The 20,269-nt window shown below is 37.9% G+C and overlaps 1 protein-coding gene across 1 annotated transcript in view; it reads right to left on the bottom strand.

Moving 5' to 3' along the window:
- MGA (MAX dimerization protein MGA) overlaps positions 1–20,269 on the bottom strand; it is a 103,804-nt gene that overhangs the window by 46,267 nt on the left and 37,268 nt on the right. The window contains exons 4-9 of the mRNA XM_080808788.1: positions 19,818–19,896; positions 19,608–19,703; positions 8,157–8,288; positions 7,823–7,927; positions 5,769–6,430; positions 3,850–4,195 (exon numbers count right to left, since the gene is read on the bottom strand). Of these exons, the coding sequence (XP_080664914.1) occupies positions 3,850–4,195; positions 5,769–6,430; positions 7,823–7,927; positions 8,157–8,288; positions 19,608–19,703; positions 19,818–19,896 (1,420 nt within the window). The remainder of the gene's footprint in view (positions 1–3,849; positions 4,196–5,768; positions 6,431–7,822; positions 7,928–8,156; positions 8,289–19,607; positions 19,704–19,817; positions 19,897–20,269) is intronic.

The following is a 20,269-nucleotide window of genomic DNA, read 5'->3' as shown; positions in this document are numbered from 1 at the left end:
GCCATTCTGAAAAACAATATGGAGATTCCTCATAAAGTTAAAAACAGAACTACCCTCTGATCCAGGAATCACACTACTGGATACTTACTCAAAAACTACAGAAACACTAAATCAAAGAGATCCATCTGCCCCTACATTAATAGCATTATTTACAATAGCCAAATTATGGAAACAGCCCAAGTGTCCACTGACTGATGAAGAAGATGTGGTATGGGGGCGCCTGGGTGGCTCAGTGGGTTAAGCCTCTGCCTTCGGCTCGGGTCATGATCTCAGGGTCCTGGGATCGAGCCCCACATCGGGCTCTCTGCTCAGCAGGGAGCCTGCTTCTCCCTCTCTCTGCCAGCCTTTCTGCCTACCTGTGATCTCTGTCAAATAAATAAATAAAATCTTTAAAAAAAAAAAAAAAGAAGATGTGGTATGTATATATACTATGGAATATTATTCAGCCATAAGAAAAAATGAAATCTTGACATCTGCAACAACATGGATGGTGCCAGATAGTATTATGCTAAGTGACATCAGTCATTCAAAGGAAGACATATACCATATGAGCTCACTCATATGTAGAATTTAAGAAGCTTAATAAGCAAACAAAACAAAAAGACAAAACAAGAAACAGACTCTTAACTACAGAGAACAGATGGTTATCAGAGGAGAAGTTCAGGGGGAAGGAAATAGGGATGGGATTAAAGAGTACACTTAACCAAGATGTAAAAATAAATTAATTTTTTTAATCCAGTGTAAACTACTGAAGATGATGATCTCTTCAACATCAAACTGATTTTAAATCCTTCCTAGGCAAAGTGGTTTCTCTTTAAAACAGTTCAGGATATCCTCTTTATTCTTAATGTTACAAATGTAAGAAACACGTGTCTAGATGGTTATTATTGCCTGCTATTCAGGGGACCCTTTAAATCTGAAATTTCATGTCCTTTAGAGATACTTTTTTTTATCATTTGAGTATTTTCTGTCTCATTTTCTTACCTCTATAACTTCTCTAAATCATCCTTCCTCCCCCCACCACCTATGTTTTTTCAAAACAGACTAAAAGATTTCTTCATATTCTTCCAGTTTTTATGTACGTTTTTGTTTGGTTTTGGTTTCAGCAACATTTTGCCTCTAAGAATTCTTCCCTATTTCTATTCCTTTTCCATAGCAGTTGTTAACAAAAATATCTTCCCTCCTTTCCTCATCTTCCCTAACAGTTCAGGTTTATACGTTTTTTTATAATATACCAGTGAGAAAAACAAAAAAATACTTTGATAACTGGCTAGCTTTTGGAGTTAACTCAGGTAAAGAACAAGACACAGGGTAAATAAACTAACCAAGAAAGCAAACTAATAAAGCCTAACAGATATACAGTTTCATACTTATATGTGGCTTCTAGAGCTTATTCTTGTTACTTTGAAATGGAAAAGTATTGCTTTAAAAGTGCAAAATGGGGAAAAACTCAGGAGATACAGATAAAACTAAACATCCCATATTTTATTTCATTTTAAACCTTTTAAATCTTATTTATATAAAGATCATTTAGGTATATGGAGGCAATATCTTAAACACTGACATGGCAATTAGAACAGCCTGGCACTGATCACAAAATAGCAGAAATCAGAAACAGACACAGACATAAATATTTTTTAATTTACTACATGACTGGTGACATTTTAAGCCAGTAGGGAGAGTATTTCTTCTCAGTAAGTCATGGGAAAACTGCCTAGCCATATTGCAGAAAAAAGATTTCCTACTACAAATTTCACATCAAATAAATTCCAGATCATATTTAAGTCCTTTATTAATCTAATTAGTATTTTTTTTAAATCTTGCAGATGAAGAAATACATTCTAAACAAGACTCTAAACACAGAAACCATAAAAAAATTTTTAAAAAGACCACTAGACTTAACCATCCCTGCTTTTTTCTTTTTCAGAGCAAGTGAGGGAATAGGGAAGAACTATTAACAAAGCTAAAATATAAATTACAAAATTATAACCTGTGAAAAATGAAGCTCTTGGAAATGTAGGGGAAGGGGAGCCTGGGTGGCTCAGCCAGTTAAGCGGCTGCCTTTGGCTCAGGTCATGATCTCAGGGTCCTGGATCTAGTCCCACATCAGGCTCCCTGCTCTGGGGCGGAGGAAAGCCGCCTTCTCTCTCTGCCTGACACACCCCTGCTTGTGCGCTCTCTCTCTGTCAAATAAATAATTAAATTCTTAAAAGTAATGCGGGGGGGGGGGGGGTTGGGTTGCTCAGTGGGTTAAGCCTCTGCCTTTGGCTCAGGTCATGATCTCAGGGTCCTGGGATGAAGCCCTGCATCGGGCTCTCTCTGCCCGGCAGGGAGCCTGCTTCCTCCTCTCTCTCTGCCTGCCTCTCTGCCTACTTGTGATCTCTGTCAAATAAATAATAAATAAAGTCTTAAAAAAAAAAAAAAGTAATGCAAGGAAAAACACAGGTGCTCCAATAAAAGCAAAGAATTCAAAAAGTCAAATTTACAGAAGCAAGTTTAGGACAAATGGTCAATAAACCTACTACTTGAAGAACTATACATTTTAAAACAAAGTATCAATTTCTGCCTATCAGGTGAACTATCCAGTTAAGAGCATAGAAAATCCAGCACTATCCAACTATTGGTAAATGTGTACCTTGGTACAACTCCAGAAACATCTATAAACCTTCAAAGTGCTATCACTGCCACAGCAATTCCACTTTTAATAGCCTATCATCATTGTACTGTTTATAATAAAGAAAATATAAAAAGGCTGAATGTCTGACCAAAAGGACTGTAATAACATGAGGCCATTTAAACTAAAATTACAATATAGATCTATACTGTATGGTCTACATATGGAAAACAAAACATGACTTTATGGTATCAGATTTCTAAAGGTTATGATACCACATACAGAGAAATTCCATTTCTACAGAAACATGTATGCATGCACACAAGTCTATTAACAGAAAATCCTGGAATAACATACACTGAAACATTAAACATCTACTATGACTTAAATAAGTATGTGGTAATCAACAGTGAATGTAAAAATAAACTGCCAAAAAAGGAATTTAGTCTCCTAATAAACTAAGAAGCAAAAAAACTTCACTTGTATGGCAAAATTATATTCAATGTATTTGAACAAAATAAAAAGATACAGTAGAAAGGAAAAAAATCAAGAATGATTTAGTATGTAATTTGGTGGGTCTACATACTATTTTATCCAAAAAGGAAAAATAAGCTTGTCAAAATAGTACATAATGCTTAACTCAGTTATGCCCTTATCCTGTCACCAAAACTCCAATCATCTGGTTAATGGCTCAAACCAGGACCAAAGGGTCTTGTTACAAATCTCTTCAATTAGAAAATAATGAGATGGATTAGTTGACTTGACTGTGATAATCATGTCACAACGTATACCTATGCCAAATCGTCATATTGTACACTTCAAACATATGCAAGGGTACTTGTCAATTATACCTCAATAAAAGCTGGGGGGGGGAATGATGGATTATACTGATCATCTGTGTATTCAAAGAACATAGGAAGAGAAGGGAGACAGAAAAATAGAAGTTTCAAAGGCATTCTGGAAATCCAAATGAATAATTCCAATGTAGCACAAAAAAGTCATCTTCAAAAGAAAAATTGTATTTTAAAAAGGTGTATGTGTGTGTGTGTGTGTACACACAAACATTATCACACAAGCCACAAAGAAAGAGCATTTAAGGATAATAAGAATTTCTCAAAATTCTTACTAGACCAGTGATTAAAGGATTAAAATGAGTAACAGTAATATCTGAAATAACCAAACTGTTCTAAAAAAAATAAAACTATACGCACTTTTAATTCTCAGTTAATACTCACTGTATTCTAGCTTCTTCCTCCTCTTTTTCTCTTTCAATTGTTCTTCCTCCTCCCTGACTCCCTCTTCTTCTTCCCGTTGTTCCTCTCCCAAAGCATCATAAAATACTGGGTCACGATGAGCAGCTTTCCTCTGGAAATGCTTAGCTTTGGATCCTCCTTTAACAAGCACAACTTTTCTTTTCAAACAAGTGCAGCCAAACATGCAGTCTGGTCGGCGGCAGTGAGCAGGCTGGCGCTTCTCCAAAGCTAGACTGGAACACACGCAACCTAATCGACAGAAGTCATTGTTGCATGGAGGGGCTCGTTTCCTTATGATTGTGTGGATGGGTTTAGTTTTGAGAGATGCCTAAAGTTAAAATAAAGAATTGTAAATCTACTGAATCATGCCCCAACACCACCCACAACTTACAAGTCATATACTGGTCTGCCTTTTTGGATTCTGAACACTCAGTACCAATAGCACAAGATTAGCAGTATATTTAAAGAAGAACATAAATATAACCAAGACTCTGAACAATCTGCCTTTCTAAAGCACAGCGCAGTCAAGAGAATTTTTTTTTAAATATTTTATTTATTTGTTTGACAGAGAGATCACAAATAGGCAGAGAGGCAGGCGGGGGGTTTGGAGGGAGAAAGCTCCCCGCTCAGCAGAGAGCCCAATGCATGGCTCGACCCCAGGACCCCAAGATCATGATCCAAGCCAAAGGCAGAGGCTTTAACCCACTGAGCCACCCAGGCGCCCCAAGTCGAGAATATTTAAATTAACTATGAGCCAGAATATCAACAGCGATCAATCTATTCTCAATGGAAATCACATGTAACCTTCAGGGCACCTGGGCAGCTCAGTGGTTAAGCATCTGCCTTTGGCTCAGGTCATGCCTGGGATGAGCCCCACATTGGGCTCCCGGCTCAGCAGGAAGCCTGCTTCTCCCTCTCCCTCTTCGCCTGCTTGTGTTCCCCCTTGCTGTCTCTCTCTGTCAAATCAAGAAATAAAATCTTAAAAAAAAAAAAAAAAAAGAAAGAAAAAGAAATCACACATAATGTTCAAAGGCAGGGGTTGGCAACACATACAAGCCAAATTCGGCCTGTTTCATAAAGTTTCACTGGAACACAAAACACCTGTGGCATTTTAAGAGCAGAGATGAGTAAATGCAACAGAGTGTGTATGGCCTACAAAGCCTAAAATATTTACTACCTGGCCCTTTACTAAAACAGTTTACGGACACCTGCTTTCCAGTAACTAATAGAAAGGGAATGGGATAATATGTACATAACAGTCTTTAGGAATGATTAATAATAAAGGACACATTGTGTATTTAATCCAAACATCTGATGATCTTCAGGTCTAGAATTCAGTCACATAATTTAAAAATGGAAGGTAAGGCGCACAAATTTCATGACCAAAAAAATAAAATTAGTCACATGCTGTTGTATCATTTCATGTGTACCAGAGGCTGCTAAGACAGGTAAATCAATAAGTGAAAAATTCTCAATATAAAATTTTATAAAACACAAAAGCTTTTTCTCCACAGGTCTGTAATTTTTAAAAATTTTCTGAAATGTAGTACCTTTTAAGAACTTTCAAAGCGGTTTTAACAAGATTAGCAAACATACTTGCCCACATGCTAAAGAATGAAATTAGAGATTTTCAGAATGGAGAGCTGACTTCATACAAGGTGAAAGACATTATCCAAAAGCACAACTGTACTGTCTCCCTCTACTGGCAGGAGGGGATCTACACTAAGGTGTCTAGTTAAGAACAAATACAGAAACCAAGAGAATCTCCTTAATTATCCTATCACTAAGGTAACTAAATGGCCTATCCTTCCGCCAAAAAGCCCATACACATTTCCCCTTACTAACCTAATTCTTTCCAACCATGAACTAATACACTTCTAAAAAAACCAATAGATACTTACTTGAGCAGTAAGCAGAGTTGTTAAGGATACATCTGCTCGCTCTTCAGTGATATAGGTCCTTGGTTTTCCTTCCCAAAGTGCACAATCTTCCAGGTCCATTAGCTTCACTTGGGATTTAGACAAGCCTGGTGGGCGAGTTCCCTGCTGCTGTTGCTGCTGCTGCTGGTGTGCCTGCCGCAAACTAATTTGCTTTGGAAATGTATTTTCATCTAAAGTTGGCACAACAAAGTTATTCACCTGATTTTCTGAAATGGTACTTGAAGAATTCTTGGCAACCTTATCTCCTGGAATCACTTGAGTGTGTTTCTGCTTTGGTGAAACAGGGTAGGGTAAAATGGATTTATAAGATGATTTAGTTCGGCCACCAAAAGTTGCCTGTTTGTTTTGAGACTTTGCCTTTCGAGAGGCAGGGGGCACAGAATGAGGCTTCAAAGAGTAGGAGGTAGAAGGGGAAATGGTAGATTGCTTCTTTAGTACACTGTCAAGTGTTCGTACATAGCTGGTACTCTTGGTGGGAAGCTGGTATACCACAGGAGATGTAGGAGCATTAGAAGAGAAACCCATACTGGTTTCCATCAGTTTGCCTTCATTTTCCAAGTACTCATCTAGTTTATCACTGCAGAAAGCAGAACGGTTTTTCAGTGGACCTTCTGAATTTCCACCTAGAAATAAAGAGATGCAGATACTTAAAGAAATATATGGCAGATCTTTAGAAAAATAAACTAAAAAATGCCAAGAGCATTAAGTTATAAGCTACTGAATCTTCTCAACTGTCCTTAATCATCTAAACATAGGAAAAAATATATACTATTAATAAACCAAGTGAAGAGATGGAATCATACATTCATTACATTAAAACCATTATCTAAAACCATCTCATTACATATATTTACATTAATTTTGGCGAAATACTAACAATACATTAACATTAAGATAAGAGTCTACAACTTTGACAACTTATGACCTTAGCAGAGAAACCACATTTAAGTAAAATCATAAGAACAAAAAATATACTTAAGTCAAACTTCAACAGAAAACACCAAGAGATTATTTAACAGATTGTAGTACCTGGACTCTGATATAAAACACAAGGGAAGAGGTGAGGGCACAAAAAGAGAAGTATAAAATTTAGTTTTTAAGGAATGAAAAAGCAAATGTAGTAAACAGACAAGCATTATATTACTGTAACACTGTGGAGACATTCAAAGATGAGAAAAACTATTTTGGATACATGATAAATTTATCTGGCTAGAATGTAAACCTCAAATAACTACAATGGGAAAAGCACTAAGAAAGGAGACCAACAGGCACACAGTCAAAATGTTTGGGTTAGAAGTTTTCCTTGGACTGTAATGCTGTCAGGAATCACTCTATAGCTCTAAAGTATACAGTTCTGAAATAATACTTGAGAATGATGATTATGGTAACTGCAGGTGGCTCAGTCCGTCAAGCATTCAACTCTTGATTTTGACTCAGGTCATGATCTTAGGGTTGTGAGATGATGCCCCGCATCAACCTCTGTGCTGGGCATGGAACCTGCTTAAGATTCTTTCTCTCTCCCTCTACAGCCCCCCCCCAAACACCTAAAAAAATGAAAATTTAAAAAATAACTGTAGGAGTAACAGAAAGGCAGTACAATTAAAAAGAGGGCGCAGGTTGGGGAGGGTATATGCTATAGTGAGTGCTGTGAAATGTGTAAGCCTGATGATTCACAGACCTGTACCCCTGGGGCAAATAGTACATTATACATTAATAAAAAATAAAAATAATCATAGTAATAATAATAAAAACAAAAAATAATAAAAAATTTAAATTTTTTTAAAAATTTAATAAGTAAAATAAAATAAAAGAGGTGCATGGATTATTTAAGCCTGTCATGGTTAGGGATATGGAACATAGGGAATGAACAGACATTAGCAAGACAATTTATTTGCCCTGTATTTTAAAGCATATAAAGAAAAGATGAAGAAAAACAACCAAATCTTACTTTTAACAAAAGGCTTTTTGGCCACGTGTTTCAGAACATATTTACAATTTTCTAAAAAGCTGATTACCTTCACTCCTAGATGCAGAAGCACTATGAAACTTTCCCCTCCATCCCTTGATTTTGGTAAAGTCATTGGTCTTCCCTGTCCTAGAAACAAAGGGAAACCCAGCATCTATAAAAGAGAAAGTAAAAGAGATTACCAAAATTCAAGTCAACTAATATTTAATATCTAATTAGCTACTAAAACTTAATCACAAAAAATACTTAATCTAAAATGTATAAATCATTAAGACTATGCCACTAGGCAAAAAAAATCTACCTTAGAATATCCTAAATGTCTATAACAAAGGCAGTTTTTTACTTATATCACAACTTTGACTTTACAAATGCCACACACTCACCAGGAGAGGCAGGGTTGGTTCCGGTAAGGTTCCAGAAAGGAAAGCTAGTGGCTGGAGCCAAAGGTAGCTGTACTCCCAAATATTTAAGATCAATGCTCATTGTCGGATCCACTGAATTCAATTTTAAGCCCACTACAAGGAAAAAGAAACACAAATTACATTCTTTTTTTAAACTTCTGAGGTGTGAGGAGAGGGTAAAATGGGAGTGAAAAGCAGAAATGAAATAAAAATAAAAAGTAGGAGACAGACTTTAAGGCGACCCCACGATCCTCACCTCTTAATACTACATATTTCTGTACTCCCCCCTCCTCCCCCTCCCTTAAGTGCAGACAGGACCTTTGTTTTATTTCTAACATACAAAAAGTGGCTAAAGGGATGGGATGCACATGATTTGGTGTTTATGAGACTATGGGTGCATGTATCACCCATCTTGCTAAAGCTGCAAGGATATAAATTCTGCCAACAACCTGAGGGAAACTGGAAACAGAATCCTCCCAAGTCAAGCCTCTGAGGAGAAACCAGACCTGACATTCTGACTGAAGCACTGTGAGACACTAAGGGGAGGACCCAGTTAAGCCATGCCCAAACTCCCAATCGAAAGTAAATGAAACAGTATGTCTTGAGTTTACACTAATTTGTTAAGCAACAATAGAAAACTAATACATAAACATAGCAGAATTAAGATCCTTTGTGATCCAGAGACTTTCTAGGACTTTTAATACAAATCTGCCATTGACTAAGCTTCTGGCCTGAATTATGGTTTCTAATTCCCTAGTAATCCATTAGTGTTATTTATGGTTAACTGAGCCTATAAATATTATAACTTATTTGTAGATTAAGAGGTAATCTTTTGGGAAAATATTTACTCAACATATCCTTTTAGAGGCTTTGGTGAGTACCTCCCCTCCCTTAACAATTTATGACTGAGATTCGTCTATGCTGACAGATTTATCTCTGGACCATTTATTTTCACCACCATACCCTACTCCAGATTATGAATATATAGTACTGCCCAATTTATTCACCATTCCCCTACAGATGAGAATTGGGTTGTTTTCTAATTTTTTTTAATTTTACTTTTTGAGTACATACAACATTAAAATACCACTAACTATATTCTTTACACTGTACCTTGCATCCCTGTGACTTACTCATCCCTTAACTGAAAGCCTGTATCTCCCAGCTCCCTTCACCCATTTCAGTTTTTTCCTACTTTTAACAATTACAAGCAATGGACCCATGTAATTATTCATTGTGTACGAGAACGTGTATCACTGGGCACCTGGGTGGCTCAGTCCCTAAGCATCTGCCTTTGGCTCAGGTCATGATCCCAGGGTCTTGGGATCAAGCCCCACATCCATCCAGCTCCCTGCTCAGTGGGAAGCCTGCTTCTCCTTCTCCCACTCCCCCTGCTGGTGTTCTCTCTCTCGCTGTCTGTCAAATAAATAAATATAATCTTTAAAAAAAAAAAGAATGTGCATCACACAGATGATGTGTAAGAGCTTCTCTAGTGCATTTAGCTTTTCCTTGTAGCATTTAATCAGGAATGGAATTGCTATATAACAGGGCATATTCATCTTTCAATTGTATTGGATTGTGAGTGCTCAACATACTTGTGGCTGTCCAAAATATTTGAACACCCTTTCCCCCTAGCTGTTACTTTTCTCCATTATGATCCCAACCTCTTCAAGGTAGGTGTTAGGAAAAACTCAACTTTCTACCTTCCCTTGCAGTCTATGTGCAGACATGTAACACAGGTTTTGCCAATCAACTGTACCATGAAAGACTTCAATTTGGAAAGACTACCATGAAGGGATATTAAGCAGAACTGTGTGAATGAGGGTGATGGTGTTTGGCCAAGTAAAGAATTTTTAGAGGCAGAAGTAACCAAGGTCCTAGCTGTATGCATACTGTATGCAATGTCCATACTGAAAATGGTGGTGCTTGTCCAATGTTGTGGGACTGCTTGTATGAGCATTCAGTAGAAGTAATGTGGGCATTTTTCCCTACTGCACAGTCCCAGAATATGTTTTTCTGGCTTTTCAAGAGATTGTGTAAGTCATATGATACTCTTTAATAAATTTATCTTCTATGTCATCTGTACAGTCTGATATTTACTACTAAAAAGGTTAATGATATACTTAGTTATTCTGAATACTTCTTGCTAATGGCACATAAAATGATAATTAGGGGTGCCTGGGTGGCTGAGTCAGTTAAGTGTCTGCCTTCGGCTTGGGTCATGATCCCAGGGTTCTGGGATCAAGCCCTGCCACCCCTTGCCCCCTGTCAGGCTCTCTGCTCAGTAGGGAGCCTGCCTCTCCCTATCCCTCTGCTGCACCCCCTGCTTGTGCTTGTGCTCTGTCAAAGAAATAAACATCTTTTTTAAAAAGGTAATTATACAACAAACTGGGATAACCCTGAGGCTGCTTTTAGCTAGAGGCAACCAGCTCTACAGTTATTAATTACCCTTTGTTAAGCTTGGCCATTCTGAGGAGATCACTATCTCAAGAGCCTATTATTGTCACACATCATGGATAACCATGTGCAACAATGTACTAATTGGGAGTATGCACTAAATAATGCCAAATTACTCTCAATTTATACTCCCTCCAGTAGTGCCTAAGAGCTCTTGCTGATCCAATTTCCTTTCAACATTTGATGTCACCTGTTTCAATCTTTTGCTTTAAATTTATATCCTGGGGCGCCTGGGTGGCTCAGTGGGTTAAGCCTCTGCCTTCGGCTCAGGTCATGATCCCAGAGTCCTGGGATCGAGTCCCGCATCGGACTCTCTGCTCAGCAGGGAGCCTGCTTCCCTCTCTCTCTCTGTCTGCTTCTCTGCCTACTTGTGATCTCTGTCTGTCAAATAAATAAATAAAATCTTAAAAAAAAAATAAATTTATACCCTATTATTCTTAAATTTGTATGTTTCTGTTACTAAGGACCATCATCTACTTTGTGTTCACTCATCTGTGAATTCCTGGCTTCAAATTATTGTGCAGGAAAGTGTTAAACTTAAATTTTAACAAAACTAAAGCCAAAAGGAGTTCAAACTATTAAGTATTCTATTAATAGCTATCAGAAGTCTTAGGTACAGGTTTTTAATAAAAGGTTTACATAATACTCATCACCTGAAAGGTGAAGGCATTAGACAGGTTATGAGCCACAAGCTCTTATGGCTAATTTGTGTATCCTCCACAAAGAACTTACCTTAACAAAGGAGATCACTGAATCACTATGCTGTTTCAGTATGTAAGCCCAGTTCTTTAAATATTTTATCTTATTTTTATTTTATTTAAGTACATGGTATGATTCCTATTAACATCAATAAAACTTTCTTTCCAGGGGTACCTCGCAGGCTTAGTAGGTTGAGTATGCAACTCCTGATCTGGGGATCTGGGGGTTAGGAGCTCAATCCCCACACTGGGACTAGAGACTGTTTAAAAATAAAATCAGATTTTTTTTTTTTTAAGATTTTATTTACTTCTTTGAGAAAGAGAGAGAGAGAACATGAACAGGTGGAAGGCAGAGGGACAAGCAGATTCCCCACTGAGTGGGGAGTCCCAAATGGGGCTCAATCCCAGGACTATGAGATCATACCTGAGCTAAAGTCACACACTTAACCGACTGAGCCACCCACGTGCCCCAATTTGAGAGAGTGAGAGAGAGGGCATGCACATGAGCAGGGGGAGGGACAGAGGGAGAGCAAGAACCCTCAATCAGACACTCCCCCACACTACAAGTGTGAAGCATGACACAAAGCTTGACCCCAGGACCCTGAGGATCATGACCTAAACAAAAACCAAGACTCAGCTTCTCTCTTTTTTTTTTTTTTTAAAGACTTTATTTATTTGACAGTGATCACAAGTAGACAGAGAGAGAGGAGGAAACAGGCTCCCAGCTGAGCAGAGAGCCCGATGCAGGGCTCCATCCCAGAACCTTGAGATCATGACCTGAGCTGAAGGCAGAGGCTTAACCCACTGAGGCACCCAGGCGCCCCAAGACTTGACTTCTTAACTGAGCCACCCAGACACCCCAGAAATAAAATCTTTAAAGCAAATAATTCTTTCCTCATGTTTCCAGTCAATCAGGGAAAAATAAGACTGGGAGTCAAAACAACTGGTTTCTAATCTTGTGCTTGGGCTAAATTTCTCTTGGCTTTCGCTTCCTCATCAGTAAAATAAATATTAATCCACTACAATGAGTTTTATGTTTTAAGAATTTATTGCACCTTCTCTGTGAAATACTCTGTAATACAGATGGTAATAGAGATAAAAGACATTCCCCAGAGGAGCTTTAGTGCTATTTTCCCAACTGACTCATCAGTAGTTATAATGGTGTAAGTAAGTCCCAAGAGAGGTAACCAAAAAGAAAAAAACACTTGAAAAGCCCAAGGGAATGTGGTAAAATTTTTACTGAGTCTGTAATTCTTAAGTTAGAATAAGTAAAATTAACTAAGAAAGGTGGGAAGGGACAGCAGAGTGGAACCACAAAGCAAGAAACTCAGAAATTCAAGTAAGAACTGAATCCTAAACATAGGATAAAATAAGATACTCTAATTCTTTGAGAAGAGAAACATACTCTTATTATTATTGACCCAAAATTGCCAGAATAGCTGCCTACACAGATGGTAAAAATAAAGGAATTAAGCTGATTAAAAAAAGTACCCATACATAGACCTGCAAACTCTAGACCCTACACAATCAAATTTAGAGACTGTTTTTCCTATTTTCTTGTCTGTGTTTACTTGTATTTTAAACTTCCACTTTCCCCCAAAAGTGAAAGCAAGTTCTAAAAACAAGTTGAAATTTATTTTAAATATACCTATCAATTTTTTAAAGCCATAAAAGTAGAAGTCAATGGCACATAGACAATGTTCAAAGTAATTCCCAATTTAGCTTATCTGTACCATCCTGAAATGTTTGCCCTGCAAGAAAATCCCCTATTTAGCACATACATGAGACCTAGACTTAATTGGTTTCCTATGAATGAGATTAACTTGTACAGAAGATAGCTAAATAATTCACAGAAAGCATATCCCCCAAAAAACATAAAATCATTTCCACTAGGACAGTTTAAACTGAACTATATTCCTAAATGCATTGGCCTTTTCACCAGATTAGGAACTACTATTTCAAAACATTATCGCACCATTATAAAAAAAGACTCCTAAATTCAGATTCAAATGCAGAATCACGTAAGATCATAAACCGTAATTTTAAAAAAACAAAATGCCTGGGATGCCTGGGTGGTTCAGTTGGTTAAGTGTCACCTGACTCTTGACTTCAGCTCAGTTATGATCTCAGGATCTTCAGACTGAGTCCCCAATCAGCTCCACGCTGGGCATGGAGTCTGCTTGAGATTCTCTCCCCCCATCTCCTTCTACCTCCCTCCCCCGTTTGTGCACATGTGCTCACTTACACATGCTCGCCTACTTCTCTCTCTAAAAAAGAAACAAAACATTTTAAAAACTGCCTACCCCAGCTAAACACACTAAAATATAAAGCACCCACCAAAACACACTCAAGAGGAATAAACTCCTATATAACTAACCAGCATAAAAGAGCAAATCTATATAAAAAAGAAAACACTCAGTATTTTTTAACTAAAAATCAAGAGTCACAGAGCTCTAGAGAGATTGCCATAAAGGAACTGAACATTGTAACTGACAGAAGTTCACAGTGATATAATAAATAAATAGGGTGCAACATCATCAACATGGATGCCCCTTCAGAGTACAATGTGAAACAATATAAGTCAATCAGAGAAAGACAAATACCATTCCTTTTCACTCATATGTGGAATTTAAGAAAGGAACAAAGGGAAAAAAGGAGAGAAACAAATGAAGAAACAGACTCTTAATTATAGAGAACTGATGGTCACTAGAGGGGAGTAGGGGGATGGGAGAAATAGGGGACGGGGATTAAGATGTGTACTTGTGATGAGCAATGGGTAATGTGTGGAATTGGTAAATCACTGTACTGTATACCTGAAACTAATATAACTGTATGTTAACTAAAAGGCATTAAAATAAAATCTCTTCAAAAATTGGGGAAAAAAGAAATCTCTGCTGCAGAGGAATTCCAATTAATTTATGCTCATATTCCACCTCATATTCCACAAGAAAGTAGAGCTTAACTTCCCACTAAGTATGGACTACCCAGTGAATTCCTTCCAAGAAGTACAGCATGGAAAGGTCAGTGATTGTTGATAAAATGTACCCTTGATACAATGGGATGAAAATGGCACTCCCTCTCTCTGATCTTCCTCTTGTGAACATATAACCGCAATCTAACCATGAGAAAAACAACAGATGAAACTCAACTGAGAGACATTCTACAAAATATTTGACCAGTACTCCTCAAAATTGTCAGGGTCATTAAAAATTTAAAAGTCTGAGTAACTGTTCCAGCCAAGGGGATCCTAAGGAGACATGACTACTAAATGTGATTTCCTAGATGGAATCCTGAAATAAAAAAAAAATAATGGAATCTGATTAAAGTATGGACCTTAGTTAATATTAATATATCAATATTGTCTAACTATAACGAATACTCTATAACTAATGTTAGATGTATTTAATAATAAGAGAAACGGAATGAAGAGTATATGGGAACTCTATTATGTTCCCAATTTTACTACAAACCTAAAACTTAACTAAAATTAAAAAAAAATTTAGGGTGCCTGGGTGGCTCAATCATTAGGCATCTGCCTTCAGTTCAGGTTATGATCCTGGTCAGGGTCCTGGGGTAGAGCCTCACATTTGGCACCCTGCTCAGCGGGACTCTGCTTCTTCCTCTCCCTCTGTCCCACCCTCCACTCTTGTGAGCACACATGCTTGCGTGCGCGCTTGCTCGCTCTCTCTCTAAAATGAATTAAATATTTTTTAAAACGTTTTAATTAACATAGAATTGACTTGGTAGCAGTGAAGTAGAAATGCTTGTATAAAAATACCTTTAAAGTTCAAAACCAGATGGTAATTTCTAGGTTGACAGGGAATAAATCAATTTGGATATAGTACATCCAAGTCAGTATACAGGATAGTACAGGAGACAGAAAAAAATACAGTCCTGTGGAAAAGAACATTAAGATTCTTATTTTAGGGGCACCTGGGTGGCTCAGTGGGTTAAAGCCTCTGTCTTCAGCTCAGGTTGTAATCCCAGGGTCCTGGGATCAAGCCCCACATTGGGCTCTCTGATCAGCGGGGAGCCTGCTTCCTCCTCTCTCTGCCTGCCTCTCTGCCTACTTGCGATCTCTGTCAAATAAATAAATAAAATCTTTAAAAAAAAATACAAAAAGATTCTTATTTAATTTTAGCAATAAGACTACCACCACCGGGGTGCCTGGGCGGCTCGGTGGGTTAAGGCCTCTGCCTTCGGCTCGGGTCGTGGTCCCGGGGTCCTGGGATCGAGCCCTGCATCGGGCTCTCTGCTCGGCGGGGAGCCTGCTTCCTCCCTTCTCTCTCTCTGCCTGCCTCTCTGCCTACTTGTGATCTGTCTGTCAAATAAATAAATAAAATCTTTTAAAAAAAAAAAAAAAAAGACTACCACCACCAATAAAAACACTTCCTCAGGCTTAACACTTCTTCCAGAACTTCAGAGCAAGCTCAAAAATCTTTTCAAGTTTTTCAAGTTTCCAGCACAAAAAGATTTTTTTTTTTTAAGATTTTATTTATTTGACAGAGACAGACACAGCGAAAGAGGGAACACAAGCAGGGGAAGTGGGAGAGGGAGAATCAGGCTTCCTGCTGAGCAGGGAGCCTGATGCAGGGCTTGATCCCAGGACCCTAGGACTATGACCTGAGCTGAAGGCAGACGCTTAACGACTGAGCCACCCAGGTGCCCACAAAAAGATTTTTAAATGTTTATATTCTAAAAAATAGTGAAACTCCACAGTTAACAGAAAGGGAGAGAAATGACATTACTGAAGTAAAATTTAACAAATTCTTTCAATCACCAATTTTTAGAGAGGGACCTTAAAGGAACATGTGATTGGGATCAATCCCAGTTACTACAAATACTTAGCCAATGTAACTCATTTTTCTGAAATTCTAAGTTTTAAGAAACAAAGGTTGAGGAGTGGAAGGATATCTGCCAAAACAAAATAGAAAAATCCAAAATAGATCTCTACCTCATACCTTATGAATAGTACCACATGAATTACAGATTTAACTGTTTTTTAAAAAAATAGGAACACCTGGGAGGCTCAGTCAGTTAAGCATGCGCCTTTGGTTCAGATCATGATCCCAGGGTCCTAGAATCAAGTCCTGCATCCAGCTCCTTGCTCAGTGGAAAGCCTGCTTCTCCCTGTCCCTCTGCCACTTCCCCTGCTTGTGCTCTCTCTCCGTCTCCGACAAATAATAAATAAATAAATAAACAAACAAAACAAAACAAGACTATATGGGACAGCTGGATGGCTCAGTTGGTTGAGTGTCCAACTCTTAATTTCAGCCTAGGTCATGATGGTGCAGTCCTGGGACTGAGCCCCCATCTGACTCCATGCGCAATGCAGTCTGCTTGTCCCACTCCCTGTTTCTACCCCCACTTGCACTCTCTCAAATAATAAAATCTTTTCAGAAAATAAAATAATAGGGGCTCCTGGGTGGCTCAGTCATTAAGCATCTGCCTTCAGCTCAGGTCATGATCCCAGAGACCTGGGATCAAGCCTCACATTGGGCTCCCTACTCTGCAGGAAGCCTGCTTTTTTCCCTTTCCCACTCCCCCTGCTTGTGTTCCCTCTCTTGCTGTGTCTCTGTCAAATAAATAAATAAAATCTTAAAATAATAATAATAAAACTATGTAAGAATACAGTTGAATTAATTTTAAACATTAAGATTAAATAAAAACTTGGGGCGCCTGGGTGGCTCAGTGGGTTAAAGCCTCTGCTTTCAGCTCAGGTCATGATCCCAGGGTCCTGGGATCGAGCCCCGCATCGGGCTCTCTGCTCTGCGGGGAGCCTGCTTCCACCTCTCTCTCTCTGCCTGTCTCTCTGCCTACTTGTGATCTCTGCCTGTCAAATAAATAAATAAAAATCTTTAATAAAAAAAAAAAAAAAAAAAAAAAAAAGATTAAATAAAAACTTATACACGACACCTAAGGCAGAATCTGTACAACAGGTGAAAACCGATGGCTCACCCACATTTTGTTTGGCTCAGTGTTTAACGCTTCACCCAAAAAACTTAGAAGTTGAGCATCATTACATAAAAATGGTGACTTCAGTTTCTACTGAATTTCTACTGAATTTCTGAAAATACTAGGCCAATCTTCCCATATGACAATAATCCACAGCTATGACTGTCCCTTTAGAAAAGGCACCTGTGTTCCAGCCTGCCAGAGTCAACCTTGTACACGAAATCAGACTAATTTCATTTGCTTACCTGCTTAGTTTCTAAGAGCATTCGACTTTGAACCCCAGTTACACAGAGGAAAATATTAGACTTGTCCACAATGTATGTAGGGGAAGGAAAAAACAAACTTAAACCTTAACCAGCCAGGAAGTAATAGGCAACCAAACCATAACGAAAAGACCAGCAGAGAGCATGGAATATATTTACCTCTAGAACTAAGTCTGAAACAAAGGTAGGGATTAGGCTGAAAGATATTTATACATTGTTGGAGTACATAACTAACAAAATACAGAAGTAGGAGGGAGGAAAAAAGATAAAGGAAAAGTTAACTGATAGAGTTAAGAGAATACTATTTAAATAAAATAGCAGAAATGAAAGCTAACAGTAAGCGATAATAAATGTTATTTACCATTGAGACTATGATGTGACTGTAACTGTCCCATTACAATCCACGGTACCCCTCTAAGATCACACTGTCACACAAGCAGCCTCATATTAAAGCAAAAGTTCAAGTATTACTAGCTGACTTAGATACTGAATGATCATCTTATACATCATTTTATTAGCATATAATGCTTAGGTTCTCATATAAATGATCCATTATATAATGTAAATCAGCTCAACAATCCCTTGGGAGGGAAAAACTGACTAATAGCAAAAACTCAAACTACTCCAGAAGGTACACCTTGGGGCACCTGGGTGGCTCAGTGGGTTAAAGCCTCTGCCTTTGACTCAGGTCATGATCTCAGGGTCCTGAGACCAAGTCCCACATCAGGCTCTCTGCTCAGCAGGGAGTCTGCTTCCCTCCACCCCTCTCTGCCTGCTGCTCTACCTACTTGTGATCTCTCCCTCTCTCTGTCAAATGAATAAATAAAATCTAAAAAAAAAAAAGGTACACCTAAAATCAACACACAAGAAACTAAAAATTGGGGCACACTTTACAATATCTCATTTACAGCAAGTGGGAAAGTCAGTAGTTGCTATGATGGTAATAAATATAGAGCAATCCCTCCTAATCCATAGGGGATACGTTTTAAGACCCATAGTGGGTCTTAAAACCCACTATGAGGGTCTAAGACCCTCAGTGGATGCCTGAAACCACCTGGTACCAAACCCTGATGCAGCGCGCATGCACACACACAATGTTTTTTCCTAGACATACACACTTATGATAAAGTTTAATTTATAAATTATAAATTAAAGAAAACGATAACAAAATAGAGTATTTTGAAGAATAGACTGTAATAACAGTTACGGAATGTGGTCTCTCTCTCTCAAAGTATCTTATTACACTGTTCTCACCATTCTTCTTGTGATAATGTGAGATGATAAAATGAAGTGAAGTGAATGATGTAGGTGCTGTGACATAGTGTTAGGCTACTACTGACCTTCTGACCATACGTCAGAGGGAGGATCATCTGCTTCCATTAAGTGAAACCACAGAAAGACTGCACATTTGGGGGAGGCAGGGGGTAGGACTAATATAGATTTCAATATTAAAATAGAGGATTAAGCAACATAATCAAAGCCAAGATAATTTATTACAACAAAACAGAGATAATAATGAAAATTTTAACTGACATCCCAAGCAATACAGGAAATACACAAAATATGTTGACAGCCACACAATGAGGAAAGTATTCTATTTACAGACTGACTTACATATTACTAAGTATATAAAAGAGTAAGTAGGAAACCCCCCCCAAAAAAACACACAAAAACAAAAGCAACTAAAACTTAAAAATGATGAACAGGGAAGAAAATACTGGGTTTTAAGACAGAAGAAACACCAATTTCTTATTATGACACGGTTTTTAAATGCATAAGATATTATGCTTCAGAGACAGTATCTTCAGAGTTGGGAAGGTTTTTCTTAGGATAAAAAAAAAAACCTAGAGAAGCTTTCAAAGTAAGAGAAAGAATCAGAGAAAAACACAAGTTAAAAGGGGCACTAAAAGAAATGAAATCAGGGATGGGGGGGAAAGGAAGAAAAACAAAAAATGGGTAAGAACAAGAGGGAAGGGAAAGAAGAGGGAAAAGAGAAAAGGAGAGAAAAAAAGAGAACAAAATTAAAAATTGGCTTGCATATATGTATTTTTAAATATTACCTTCTTGAAGACCAGGATGTATCACCTGCTTATGCCGCAAGGCCTTCAAGTCTTCTATCAGTTCCTTTTCCAACTGGGCAATTCTTGCTCTGCAACCTACTCAGAAAACAATGACAAAATAAGCTGCCGTACACTACAGAAAAAGAAACATTGCATCTTTCACTTCTAGAGCCAAATCACAAATATCTCTCCTTTTAAACTATGTAATACCTGGGTCGTTTGTGGTTGATGCCTGAAGACTACAGGGTTCTTCAGTTGTCCCATCAACTGCATGAATGTCAAGAGCTTCCTATATATAAAAAAAGAAAAAAGTTCATATCACTCCTAGAAATTTAAATGTAAACAAGGAACCTTTTCTTTTCTGATACTTTTGATATTTTCTCAATGTTCTACATTAACAGCATTTCAAATAAGAAGGAAAAAAGGCAAAAAAATCTGAATAGGAATATATGCTGATAAAACTGTTTATGCCAATTTACATACTGATATAGCCTATGTAAAGAAAGCTTACTCAGCAATTAACAAAAAGACAGAAGACCAGCTAAAGAGAATTCAACCTCTCTGTAGCCAATTTAGAAATGCCAGGCTTCTATAAAGATTTAAAACAAAAATAATGCAGCTGAAGAGCTGCAATAAAATAAAGAAACTATCCATGTGTGAGA

The sequence above is a fragment of the Martes martes genome (genome assembly GCF_963455335.1).
Source record: "Martes martes genome assembly, chromosome: 7".
In the NCBI taxonomy this organism is placed as follows: domain Eukaryota; kingdom Metazoa; phylum Chordata; class Mammalia; order Carnivora; family Mustelidae; genus Martes; species Martes martes.
Note: the sequence above shows the minus strand (reverse complement) of the source record. Positions and strands in the feature narration are given on the sequence as shown.